At 41.0% G+C, this 13,322-nt stretch overlaps 2 protein-coding genes across 2 annotated transcripts in view; both read right to left on the bottom strand.

The window, feature by feature from the left end:
- Positions 1 to 7,706, bottom strand: part of TTLL9 (tubulin tyrosine ligase like 9) — a 46,027-nt gene extending 38,321 nt beyond the window's left edge. The window contains exons 1-2 of the mRNA XM_043478846.1: positions 7,616 to 7,706; positions 3,961 to 4,004 (exon numbers count right to left, since the gene is read on the bottom strand). Coding sequence (XP_043334781.1) covers positions 3,961 to 4,004; positions 7,616 to 7,630 — 59 coding nt within the window. The 5' untranslated portion in view covers positions 7,631 to 7,706. The remainder of the gene's footprint in view (positions 1 to 3,960; positions 4,005 to 7,615) is intronic.
- Positions 7,707 to 12,726: 5,020 nt separating this feature from the next.
- On the bottom strand, positions 12,727 to 13,210 carry LOC122448012 (cytochrome c oxidase subunit 7C, mitochondrial-like). Its single transcript, XM_043478861.1, has one exon. It carries the CDS (start codon positions 13,149 to 13,151, stop codon positions 12,960 to 12,962), a length of 192 nt encoding a protein of 63 aa, XP_043334796.1. The 5' UTR covers positions 13,152 to 13,210; the 3' UTR covers positions 12,727 to 12,959.
- Positions 13,211 to 13,322: the final 112 nt, after the last annotated feature.

The following is a 13,322-nucleotide window of genomic DNA, read 5'->3' as shown; positions in this document are numbered from 1 at the left end:
GTGTGAACTAGTTTTAAAAATTAATTTTATTTAATTAATTAATTTATTTATTTTTGGCTGCGCTAGGTCTTTGTTGCTGTGCGAAGGCTACTCTTCATTGTGGAGCACAGGTTCCTCCTTGCTGAGGCTTCTCTTGTTGTAGAGCTTTGACTTAGTTGTTCCTTGGGATACAGGATCTTTCTAGACCAGGGATCGACTGTGTCCCCTGCATTGGCAGGCAAATTCTTAACCACTGAATCACCAGAGAAGTCCCTGAGACCTCATAGTTTATATAAAACTTAACTATAGCCCCCCTGGGCTCCTCTGTCCTTGGGATTTCCCAGGCAAAAATACAGAAGTGGGTTGCCATTTCCTTCTCCAAAGGATTTTTCTGACCCAGGGATAGCACCTGCATCTCCTGCATTGCAGATGGATTCTTTACTGCTGAACCACCAGGGAAGCTCAAATTAATAGCACAGGAAACTTAAATGACCAACAAGCATGTTAAAATATACTCAACCTTATCAATAACCAAGAAATGCAAATTATGATAAAAAGGACTTCTGCTTTTAGTTATGATATAAAAGGATGTGAAAGAGTTTCAATCCTATAATTACAATGAGAAAATAATGCATAGAATAAATGTCCTTGTTCCTGGGGCTAGTGGAGAGCAATAGACAAAAGAAAACTTGACGAACTAATTCCAGAGAGAAACAAGGCCTTCATCAAGGAGCAGAGAAGATGCAGCAGTTTCCAGATCTGGGTCTGGGTTGGACAAGTAAGGGAACAATGCCAGCAGTGGAAGATAGAATTTGTGGTGCCAGGAAAAATTAGCTGAGCTTAGACAACATGTGGGCTTCCCTGGTAGCTCAGCTGGTAAAGAATCTGCCTGCAATGCAGGAGACCCCAGTTCGATTCCTGGCTTGAGAAAATCCCCTGGAGAAGAGATAGGCTACTCACTCCAGTATTCTTGGGTTTCCCTGGTGGCTCAGACAGTAAAGAATCCACCTGCAATGCGGCAGACATGGGTTCGATCCCTGGGTCAGGAAGATCCCCTGGAGGAGGGCATGGCAACCCACTCCAGTATTCTTGCCTAGAGAATCCCATGGACAGAGGAACCTGGCAGGCTACAGTCCATGGGGGTTGCGTAGAGTCAGACTGAGTGCCTAAGCACAGCACAGATGACATGTAGGGTGGATAAAAATCTGGAAGAGCCCTTTCCCAAACCAAATGGAATAAAGCTGGATTCTGGCAAATTTGCTTAAAAAAGAAGCACTATAGAAAACAGTAAAGCTGAGAGAAAACCCAGACTTCTGCACATGGTGCTTGCATTCCAGCAGCCCTGCCAGAGTTGAATCCCAAAGTAAACAAAAACAATCAAACAAATAAATTAAAAAAAAAACAAACTGCAGTCCTGTCTCCTCCCAGGTCAGCTACTAACAAGCTCAAAATGGCAGTACAGGAGGCTAGGCTTGGGATGAAGTCAGTGCATTAAAGCTTTGATCCAACCCATGCTCCCAGTGCATATAATAAGTTATGTTTATACTGTAGTCTGTTAAGTGTGCGATAGCATTATGTCTCTTTAAAAATGGACATATCTTAATTTAAAAACATTTTATTGCTGGGACTTCCCTGGTGGTCCAGTGGTTAAGAATCTGCCTACCAATGCAGGGTACACGATTTCGACCCCTGGTCTCAGAAGATCCCACATGCCTTGGAGTAACTAAGCCTTTGATTCACATCTACCGAAGCCCACGTGCTTAGAGCCTATGCTCAGCAGCAAGAGAAGCCAGTGTACCACAACGAAGAGCAGTCCCCACTGGCCACAACTAGAGAAAGCCCATGTGCAGCAATGAAGACCTAGCACAACAAAAAATAAAATGAATAAATAAATATGTAAATAAAAAATCTTTAAAATACTTTATTTCTTTAAAAAAATGCTAACCGTCATTTGAGTCTTCGGTGTGGTGTAGTAGTAACATCAAAGATCACAGATTCTCATAATAAATATAATAATAATGAAAAAATTTGAAATGTGAGAATTACCAAATTGTGACACAGACACAAAGGCAGAAAATTCTGCTGGAAAACGGCACAAATAGACTTGGTCAATGTACGGTTGCCACAAACCTTCAATTTGTAAAAAAAAAATACATAGTATCTGTAAAGTGCAACAAAGCAAAGTATAATAAAAGGATGTATGCCTATACACAAACACATGTACACAATTATATGGGTGTGGAAGTGGGTGTGTATAATTTTTTGGTCTTCACTATTTTTTACACACAATGTGCAGAATGGAATATAAAAAATATAAGACATGCAATAATAAAGCAGAAAAATGTAATGCATAATCAAGAGGAAAAACAGCCAATTGAGATAAACTCATAAATGACCCAATTATTGGAGTTATTAGATTAAGACTTCACACAGATACTATATGTTAAATAATTTATATGAAAAGATGGATATAATAAGTAAATATATGAGTTATTGCAGAAAAGATATTAAAAGTCTAAAAAGGAACCAAGATGGAAAAATCTAAAACTGAAAATTGCAGTATCTGAAATTAAAAATTCATAGGATAAATTTAACAGGGGATAGGACATTATCGAAGAAAGGACAGTAATGTTAGTCAAAGGGTACAAATTTCCAGTTATAAGAGAAATGAGTTCTGAGGATCTAATGTATAGCATGGTAACTATACTGTATGATATGCTTGAAAGTTGTTAACAGTAGATCTTAAGTGTTCTCACCATAACAGCAATAACAAAATGGTAATTATGTGAGGTGAAGGATGTGTTGACTAAGCTTATTGTGGTAAACATTTTACAATATATATGTGATGTGTATCAAATCATCACATTATACACTTTAAATTTACACGATACTATATGCCAATTGCATCTCAGTAAAGCTAGAAAACAATTGAAAGATAGTAAATTTGAAGACAAGACAATAGAAATTATTCAATCTGAATTAAAGAAAGAAAAATTTAGAACAACAGATCTCAGCACCTTACGGGATAATATCAAACAATATAACATACATGAAATCCATGGCAACATACATATGCAGTCCATGGGGTCAGAAAGAGTCGGACACGACTGAGTGACTGAACTGAACTGAATAAAACTGATGGATGGTTTCTGCTATCAGAAGTGCTCTTTGTTTTGTTGAGGTGGGAGCAGACGTGTAAGTTTGGGGCCAGGATCTGGAACATAGTGGAATCGCTCTGCGTGCAAGAGTGAAAGGTTTAAAATTGGTGGAAAGGAGTCAGTACACATAGACAGAAAGCAAAGAAGATGGTCGCTGCATGAGAGAAAGGTCAGAGACCATGCATGCCCTCCCCAGTAGTGGTATAGTCAGGAAGGTCTTTAGAAAAAACAGAAATATCTAAATGAAAAAAGAAAATTCTAAAAGAATTGCCATGGTGTGCAATGTAACTAACTCCTTAACTTCCCACAAAAATCTTCAGCAAAGTCTGCATTGCTCACTCCTGCTTTGTGCATGCGAATTCTGTTTAAGAAATCCAAAAAGATGCTGAGTTCTGCACCCAGGTTACTGTGGCAGAGTGGTGCAGAAATTTAGAATGGATTTGTCTTTTGAGTTATCAAGTCCACTTTACATGGTTGTTGAACAAGGCATGGGAACACAGATACAACATGGTCTGTGGAGGCCAACAAGCTCTGCCACTAACAGATCCTACAGTCGAGCAAGTAACAGCTTCTCTGAGTTTCAGTCTCCCCATCTGTAAAATGGACAGAATAGTAGTATCTACTTCAAAGAACTGTGGTCAGGATTCATTGAGATAAGCAAGTGAAACAACAAGCCCAGGGCCTGGCAAGTGCTTGCTAATTGTTTATTACCATTATCCTTATCATTATCAAAGTAAAGAAGGGGGAAGGGAGAGATGCACAAAAGGAAGGAAGGAGGGCTGCAATTAGTTCTGGGTTTATTGGACTGGGTGGGACCACTCACCGTTCTTTTCCTTTTGGCAATCCATGGCCCTTGTAATTTTGATTCTGCAATGAGAAAATGAAAGTGATATAATTTTATACATTTCCATTCTGTTTTTCCAGCTCAACTTACTGCAGATATTAAAATTTTCAAACTATCAGACTCAGCACTGCACAGATGCTATGACAGGAAGGTTTAGCCTGGCAAAGTTCTCACTGGTTAGCATGTACCCAGAAACTTGGTCCTAGGAATGAACCCCCAAGGATCCAAGGGTCCACGTCACTCTAGGCTTACTCCAGATATGACCGTATAGTGAATACCCAGTTTTAAGTGTTTCAAATGTCCAACCATGAACCCCAGTATGAGGGCTGAACTCAGTAGGATCTGGACCTTTTATAACATTGAATGTTTGATTAGACCCATGATTCAGGAGGAGCTGGGTTAATGACTAAGAGCAATGTTTGACTCAAAATGGACCTTCCAAATCCTCAAAGGGTATTTGGGATATTATCTCCTACAACTATGTCCAAAACAGTTTGATCCTCAGTTCTGGTATGACTGATCCCTAAGGCAGGTGTGAAAGGAGAATCAGAAATTGGTCTTATGCAAGATGACCTATGCACCTTGGACAGATGAACCATCTGTATTAGTTTTCTATTGCTGCATAACAAATTACCACAAACATAGTAGCTTAAAGCAGTGCAGATCTATGTCCCACAGCTTCCTTGGACCAGGAGTCAGTCTGAGCACATCTTAGCTGGATCTTCTGCTCAGGTCTTGCAAGGCTACCATCAAGGTGATGGCTGTGGTTATGTTTCTCCTCTAGGGCTTGGGGTCCTCTTCCAAGATCATCCAGATTGTTGGCAGAATTGTTATTTGGGGTTGTACAATTGAGGTTCCTGTTTATTTGCTAGTCATTGGTTGGGACTGCTCTCAGCTCCTAGAGGCTGCTTGCAGTTCCTTTTGAAGTGGCCCCCTTAGGCAGTTCAAAACATGGATGCTTACTTTCTTCTAGGCCAACAAAAGCATATCCCTCTGATTCCAACCCTTCTCCCACTCCAAGTTGGCTATGATGGAGGCTCATACAACATGGTAATAACTATCCCATCAAAGCCACAGGCTCCATCGACACTCAAGGGGAGGGTATTATACAAGGTGTGTACACCCAAGGTGGGAATCTTGGGGGCCATCTTAGAATTCTGCCTACCACACAATGCTGTGCTGTGCTTAGTCGCTCAGTTGTGTCCGATGCTTTGTGACCCCATGGCCTGTAGCCCCCCAGGCTCCTCTGTCCATGGAGGTTCTTCAGGAAAGAATACTGGAGTGAGTTGCCATGCCCTCCTCCAGGGGATCTTTCCAACTCAGGGATCAAACCCAGGTCTCCTGCATTGCAGGCAGATTGTTAACCCTATGAGCCACCAGGGAAACCCAAGAATATTGGAGTGGGTAGCTTATCCCTTCTCCAGGGCATCTTCCTGACCCAGGAATCGAACTGGGTCTCCTCCACTGCAGGTGAATTCTTTACCGGCTAAGCTATCAGGGAAGCCTGTCCTACACAATGCTACCCCTCAAAAAGCCAGTAGGAAGGGCTAGAGGTTATTGTTTTACAAAACCTGCAGAAGTAAGCCCCCCACAAAAGCAAGGGTAATTTTATCCTGTTCCAATCAAGCCCCTCTAATTCCCCTAGTTAAGTGTTCTAATCTTTTTTCATAATATCTTTTATATCCTCACATGTTTATGTATGCTTACACAGTTGCTCCAGAGTCTTTGCTTGAAAAAAATTTCCCATTTCTCACTGAATTGTCTTGCCTTTTCTGTCAAAATTCAATTGGCTATATATATGTTGGTCTATCTCTAGACTCTATTTTGTTCTATTGACTTATTTGTCTACTCTTATGTCCCTACCACACTGCCTTAATTACCGTAGTTTTCTAGTAAATCTTGAAATCAAGTCGAGTAAGTCTGATTTTTTCAAGATTGTCTTTACAAGTTGAGGTCCTCTGGACTTCAGTATTAATTTTAGGATCCTCTTGCTAACTTCTATCAGAAGAGTATATTGGTATTTTTATTGGGATTATAATGAATGTACAGATCATTTTGGGAAGAAGTGACATCATAAACGATTGAGTGCGTTATTCCATGAATATGGTCTATCTCTATTAATCTAAGTTTTCAATTTCTTTCCACTGTTTTCTAGTTTTCAGTATAGAAGTCTTGAACATGTTTAATTATATTTATTTTTATACATTTGAATTTGTGATGCATTGTAAATTTTCACTTTCCAATTATTTGATGGTAAACAGAATAAGGACTGATGCTGAAGCTGAAACTCCAATACTTTGGCCACCTCATGCGAAGAGTTGACTCATTGGAAAAGACCCTGATGCTGGGAGGGATTGGGGGCAGGAGAAGGGGATGACAGAGGATGAGATGGCTGGATGGCATCACTGACTCGATGGATATGAGTTTGAGTAAACTCCAGGAGTTGGTGATGGACACGGAGGCCTGGCGTGCTGCGGTTCATGGGGTCGCAAAGAGTCAGACACGACTGAGCGACTGAACTGAACTGAAACAGAATAAAGCTCCCTCAAAATGTGTCCATGTCCTAATCCCCAGAACCTATAAATATGTCAGGTGTGTGTGTGTTCATTGATGACCAGTTCTTTGGGACCCCAGGGACTGTAGCCAGCCAGGCTCCTCTGTCTACAGAGCTTTCCAGGCAAGAATACTGGAGTGGGTAGCCATTTCCTACTCCAGGGAATCTTCCCAACCCAGGGAGGGAACCCGTATCTCCAACGTCTCCTGCATTGGCAGGTGGGATTCTTTACCACTGTGCCACTTGGGATTGCATGGCAAAGGGAAATTAAGGTTGCAGGTGGAATTAAGGTTTGGAATCAACTGACTTGAAAATAGAGACATTATCCTGGATTATTTGGGTGGGCCCAAGATAATCACTTATTTTTTTGCTCTGAAAGTGAAAGTCGCTCAGTCATGTCTGACTCTTACAGTCCATAGAATTCTCCAGTCCTTGGGTAGCCATTCCCTTCTCCAGGGCATCTTCCCAACTCAGGGATCGAAATAAAGAAATGGAAGTGCCATTCTTCGGAGGTGGAACACGGGGTAAGAAGCAGGCCGGGTGGGACAACTGGATTCTAGAGTAACTCATTCTTTTCTCTGAGTCTAATCTTTCCCAGATTAGAAATCTCTACCACTTTTGAAATGGGGGCGTTGGTCTGTGCACTCCTAGAGGGCAGGGGCTTGTCCGTTTCACCTCTCCATTGGCCAGTACTGGGCTGGCCTCAGAAAAAACACTAATTAGTGTTTGGGGGATGGATGGATGAGAGAGTTGCAAGCGGCCGACGGGGTAAATAGATCTCTAAAGAGCTTTTCCAGGTCAGGAAATCCGTAATTCTGAGCTTTCCACGTAGTCACAGAAATCTAGTTTAGAATCCTAGAGTTTCATAAATTTCTGGCCGGCAAACCAGGTTTCTTGAACTCGCACTGAAACTCCGGCGTTGCGCAGGATGCCGGGACTTGTAGTTTTTTCTCTGAACGCGTCATTTTCTTCCTTGCTAACGGGAATCCCTCCACTAGGACTCCTCAACTTCTGAATCTCTCTGCGATTTCTCTCCCTCTCTAGGGACGATGAACCATCTGGATCGAGGGGCACGCCTACCTTCGGTCGTGACATGATAGGATTCCCCAGGGCGCGATCCAAACCGCCACTTTGTCTGGCTAGAGCCTTAGCGTCCTGTTGCCAAGGCGACGGAGGGGCTCTGCCGTTCTGATTGGATGAGGTTAGGAAACTCCTTTCCGCGCAACTCACAGACCCCACCTCAGAAGCCGTTGCGTGCCAAGGCGGCCCAGACCCCTCTAATCCCTAAAACTTTCTCCCCCAGCCCTATGCCTCCGCGACCTAGCTGGAGACTGGCTGCCAGCCGAGGGCACTCACGCCTCGTGTCTCCTGCGGCTGCACTTCGGTTGACCTAATAGCCCTGCATCTGAAAAGTTGTCAGTTTTTGGTCAATGCGACGGTTCTAAGTTTCCTTACTCGGTTCCTCACAAAGTCACCTGGTCAGTTGCTCACGTGGCCAATCAGTCACTCTTGATCTCTCTCAATCACTCTAATTCTTAGGCACTAACTCAATGCCAGGACTCACCTCAACGTCTGCAGTAGCCTCCTGACCCTCTAGGAGTGCCCACTTTGCCCTATCCATTCCAGTTCAGTCTTTGCACTGCTGGCAAAGAGCTCTTTAAAACACAAACCTGATCTTATCTCTCCCCTGCCTATAACCGGGCCATTTATTCCTCACTGCACCCTGTACTGGCTCCACATCCTTCCCTGCCTTACTTTCCACTGCCCCGGGATCTATATACCTGTATCTATATAGCTGATTAGAAACTATTAAACAATTTTTGTTGTTGTTATTTTATAGCAATAAAAATATGTAGGAATATATCTAACAAAATATATGAAAGACATTTCATCAAACAACAAATTGTTATTAAGCATCTACTGTATGTCCTGGCTCATTCTTGACTCTGAGGATACAACAGTGAACAAAACTAACAAAGACTGTGGAGTGAATATTCTCATAGAGAAAATTACAAAACGTTATTGAAGGACATTAAAGAAGGCCTGAATACGTGGAGGGACATACCATGTACATGGATGGGAAAACTCAATATCATAAAGACATGTATTTTCCCAAATCTAATCAAGAATTTTTGAGAGCGATTGTCAAACTCAAACAATAGAGTTTATGTTTTGGGGAAGGGAGATATTTCTCTGCTTATCAAGTCACATATGGTACAAAGAGGCAAATATTAATGGAATACAATAGGGATCCTAGAAACAGACACAGATTTTTCTGTACTGATGTACAATAGAGGTGAAATCATAAATCCATAGGGAAAGGGTGGAGAACTCAATAAAAGGCACTGAGAAACTGGCTTTCCATAGGAGTAAAAAATTGATGCCTGATTCAAGTAGATTAAGGAATAAATATGGCAAGCAAATATTTCAGACTACAACTGACCCCTGAATGATGCAGAAGTTAGGGGCACCAACCCCTAAGCAGTTGAAAAACTGCCTATAACATGACACTTGGCCCTTCTTGTAGACAATTCTACAACCTTGGATTCAACCAATCTCTGATTGTATAGTACTGTATTATGCTTTTACTGAAAAATATCTGCAAATAAGTGGACATGCCCAGTTCAAATTCATGTTATTCAAAGATCAACTGTGGAGTATGATTTTTTTAATAAACCACAACTCATAAGGGAAAAGCTGATCTGTGACTTTCTCAAAATTTATACTGCCATATAACACTGCTGTTGCTGCTAAGTCACGTCAGTCATGTCCAACTCTGTGCGACCCCATAGATGGCAGCTCACCAGGCTCCCTTGTCCCTGGGACTCTCCAGGCAAGAACACTGGAGTGGGTTGCCATTTTCTTCTCCAATGCAGGAAAGTGAAAAGTGAAAGTGAAGTCGCTCAGTCGTGTCCAACTCTTAGAGACCCCATGGACTGCAGCCTACCAGGCCCCTCCGTCCATGGGGTTTTCCAGGCAAGAGTACTGGAGTGGATTGCCATTGCCTTCTTCACCATATAACACAAGTCATTATAAACCGGACTAAAAGACAAGCTACAGATTAGGAGTAAAAATCTTCAACCTGTATAACAAAGGGATAGTATTCAAAGAACTCTTGCAAACTATTAAGAAAAGGACTCTCTCCCACAACCTGCAAAAGAAAAGTGGATAAAATACACAACTGGGGACTTTCGGTAGAAGAAACTCAAATCACTAATAAGCAATTGAGATATATACATAAAATTAATTATAAGATATGGTTTTAATTACATCAAGCAGAAAAATATTAAAACATTTATCAATGCCAAGTGTTTGTGAGCATGTTGGGAAACAGGAATCTTTATATGCTGCTGGTACATTCACACTTTGGAAGGCAACTTGGTAATATCTTATAAATTGAAAAGGCACACACCTCACAACCCATCAATTCAACTACTGAACATATGCTCTTTGAATACAGCCGCAAGACCTATGAATACCTTTCATTTTGCAGCTAATGTGCAAGGTGACAACCTTCCCTAAAGAAGTTCTTACACTTGTGTAAGGGTTTTATGTATAAAGATGTTCTTTGCATATAATATAAAACATTCTTTGTATTAGTGCAAAATATTAGAAATGATTAAAATGTCCACTAGTATGGTGATGGATGAATAAAATGTGATATATTTTAATAATAAGATACTACATAGTGATAAAAATTAATGACCCAGCTCTATATCAACATGAAAATATCCTCCAAACCTATTTTTGGGTCAATAAAAGAAAGTTGTAGGAGGATAAATATTTTTGAAGGTTGATTTGTGTTAAATATAAACACATACAAAAGTATATTCTATATACTACAGGAATATAGGTATTACAAGTTTAAAAACACAGACTGGAAAGATGCACACCCAATTCATGATAGTATTGCCTGTGGGGAAAGAATTAAAGATGAGGAAAGAGAAGAAGAAACTTCAACTATGTCAAGTTTATTTGGAATTTTTTTAATAACCCAGTTGAAGCAAATATGTCAAAATATTCTTACCTGAATTTGTTTTTCAGGTTTTTTTCTAAATGAAAAACAAGCCATAGCAATAACAGAAAATCAGTACTATGAGAGACGACATTTAGGATACTTTGGGAACTCACAATGGTGGAGTCTAACCAACTCTAACTGGAGTCAGCAGAGACTTTCAGGAGCAAATAGGAGTTCATCTGGTAATGGGAACGGGAAGGGCATTCCAGGAAGAGGGAACAGCATGTACAAAACTGGAAGACAGACTGAAACACGTTTGAGGAAGTGAATGAAGATCAGTGGCCAGAAAAGAGCGAAGAGAGGAATGATGAGACAGCCAAACCTGGATGTTTTTGTTTGTTTCCTTTTTCACAGATGTGGAAACAGAGCCCTAGTGAGGGCAGTAGAACCCAGGCCTCCTAACACCCTGTCAATTGTTCTGTGATAATAATAATAATAACAACAATAATGATGATAATAATGGTGATGATGTGCTGTGTGCAGTCTCTCTAGTAGATACTTTAAATATGTCCTTGCTTTTAATCTTGCTACAGACCTAGAGGGGCTTTTTCCCTCCTCGTTTTATAGATAGTAACTCTGAGGCCTGTAGAAGTTAAGAAATTTGCTCCAAGTCACAGTGGTAGAAGCGGATCCCACAGGCTTTGTGTGCCGTGCTAAGCAGGTTGGACTTTTTCCCAAGGACATTGAGTGTATTAGGTTCCTATTGCTGCTGTAATTACCATAAACTGAGTGACTTAAAACAATACAAATTTATTAGCACATAGTTCTTGAGGTCAGAAGTCTGAAATGGGTCTCACTAAGCTAAAATGAAGGTGTTGGCAGGCTTGAGTTCCTTCTGGAAGCTCTAGGAGAGAATCTATTTCTTTGTTTTGTCTTCCTTGGCTCACGGCCCCCTTCCATATTTGAAGCCAGAAATCATACTACTGTGACCTCTGCTACTGTCGTCACATCCCCTCTGACTCTTATACTCCTGCCTCTCTCTTTCACTTACAAGGATTCTTATATGTGAATCCAAGGTGGCTCCATTGGACCCACCCAAACAATCCAGGCTAATCTCCTTATCTCACAGTCAATTCCATCTGCGGCCTTAATTCCCTCATAACATAACATGTTCCCAATTTTCAGGAATTAGAGAATGGACATTTTTGTCCATTAATTTGCCTACCATGGTGAACCACCGAATGGTTCTAAGCAAGGGAAGACAAGGTGAGAACTGCATTTTAGCATTTTCACATTATTATTGGTTTTAGAAAACTGTCACTTCGTGACTCATTTAAGGCAAATTAGGCTTTGTAACAACTAACACTTTCAAAGGCTGAACAGTACATAGATATTAAATGTGTTAAGTCTAATAACTACATTTTCCTAGGGTGTTTTAATGTGGTAGAGTTCTTTCCTACATGTGCTTTGAAAAAGTCAAGTAGAGGAACAGAGGGCTATGTGGTAACTAATCCCACATGATTGAGAAAACAGACCCTGGGGCTTTTGGTCACCTGCCCAGGTTCACACAGCTGTTAAGGCCAAGGTCATGAAGAGGAACTGGACTTCAGGCCCCCTTTTAGGCATTTCTTTAAGCTATCCGTGGGGTGGGATATTCTGGGAAACTCAAATCATACATCTTTGGCGCAATATTTCATGTGTAACCTAGGGCCCAATAAATAGTATTTATTGAATGGATAAATAGCCATGCTTTTACTTCTGAGGCACAGATAGTGATTTTCAAGGCAGGAAAACTGGGGGTCATCCTAGAATTCCTTCCTGTTCCCCATATCCAGTCTATGTGCAAGTCAGCTATGCTGCCAAAATACTAATATATGCTGCATCTGTCCCCTTCTTTCTGTTGAGTCCTGCCCCAAGGCCACAGAAACAGAGTGCAGAATCAAGATCACCTCCGAAGCTGACTGAGCCTCTTTTTAACCTTGCCAAAAGCCCCCTGATAGTCACTAACAAGCTTCCTGACTCCCAGTTACGCAAAGATGCCCACTCCAGTAAACACCTTATTACACCCCAACAAATCACCTAACACCAACTGTCCAGCAGGAATTTTTTTTGTCTTGAGACTATAAAAATTGGCTATTAACCCATGAAAACTGTCAACTTTCCCTGGTCTGTCAGGAGTTGCCCCACTGAGCTCGCAGTGCCCACTTTATCTCTGCTGTTTGTTCTTTTTTTTTTTTAACAAGCTAAATCAAATACATATTTAATTAAGAAACTAATAATGCAATATTACCCAAATAAAATGTAAGCAAGTGTTCAATTATCATGTTCCATATTTCAGAGAAGAGGCGTTAAGGATTTATGCCGTAAGTTTATTTACAAACATATCTAGGATGCTGAGTTCAAGGGTTTGATCCTTTTAAAAGATTGTACCTCTTAATATGTTCCTCTTCCTATCTGTCTCATGGATTACTTTTTAAGCAGTTGGTGTCTTACTATAAAGAAAGGTGCAGCAAATCCAGACCCAAAGAGCAAAGTCATCATAGCTAGTAACCTCCACTTGTTTTCCACTGAAAATGGTATATTCTTCCCTGGACCCTCCTCGTAGTGGCTCCGACGAACCACAGAAGTTGTGAACCTCCGGATGCTCTGTCCCAACATAGCGCTGTTGGAAGCTCTACAAAAGATCCAGAGACTGAAGGTGGAAGAAATGGCGGTCGCAAACCCTGCTGTTTGTTCTTAATAAACTCACTCCATTCTAAATGCCCTGTGTCTGAAAATTCTTTTCCAACTGGCGCTTTGACTGCCTCAACACTTTCCAGCTTCTCAGCT

Source organism: Cervus canadensis, chromosome 10 (assembly GCF_019320065.1).
Source record: "Cervus canadensis isolate Bull #8, Minnesota chromosome 10, ASM1932006v1, whole genome shotgun sequence".
NCBI classification, from domain to species: domain Eukaryota; kingdom Metazoa; phylum Chordata; class Mammalia; order Artiodactyla; family Cervidae; genus Cervus; species Cervus canadensis.
This window is presented reverse-complemented; position numbering and strand designations above follow the sequence as displayed.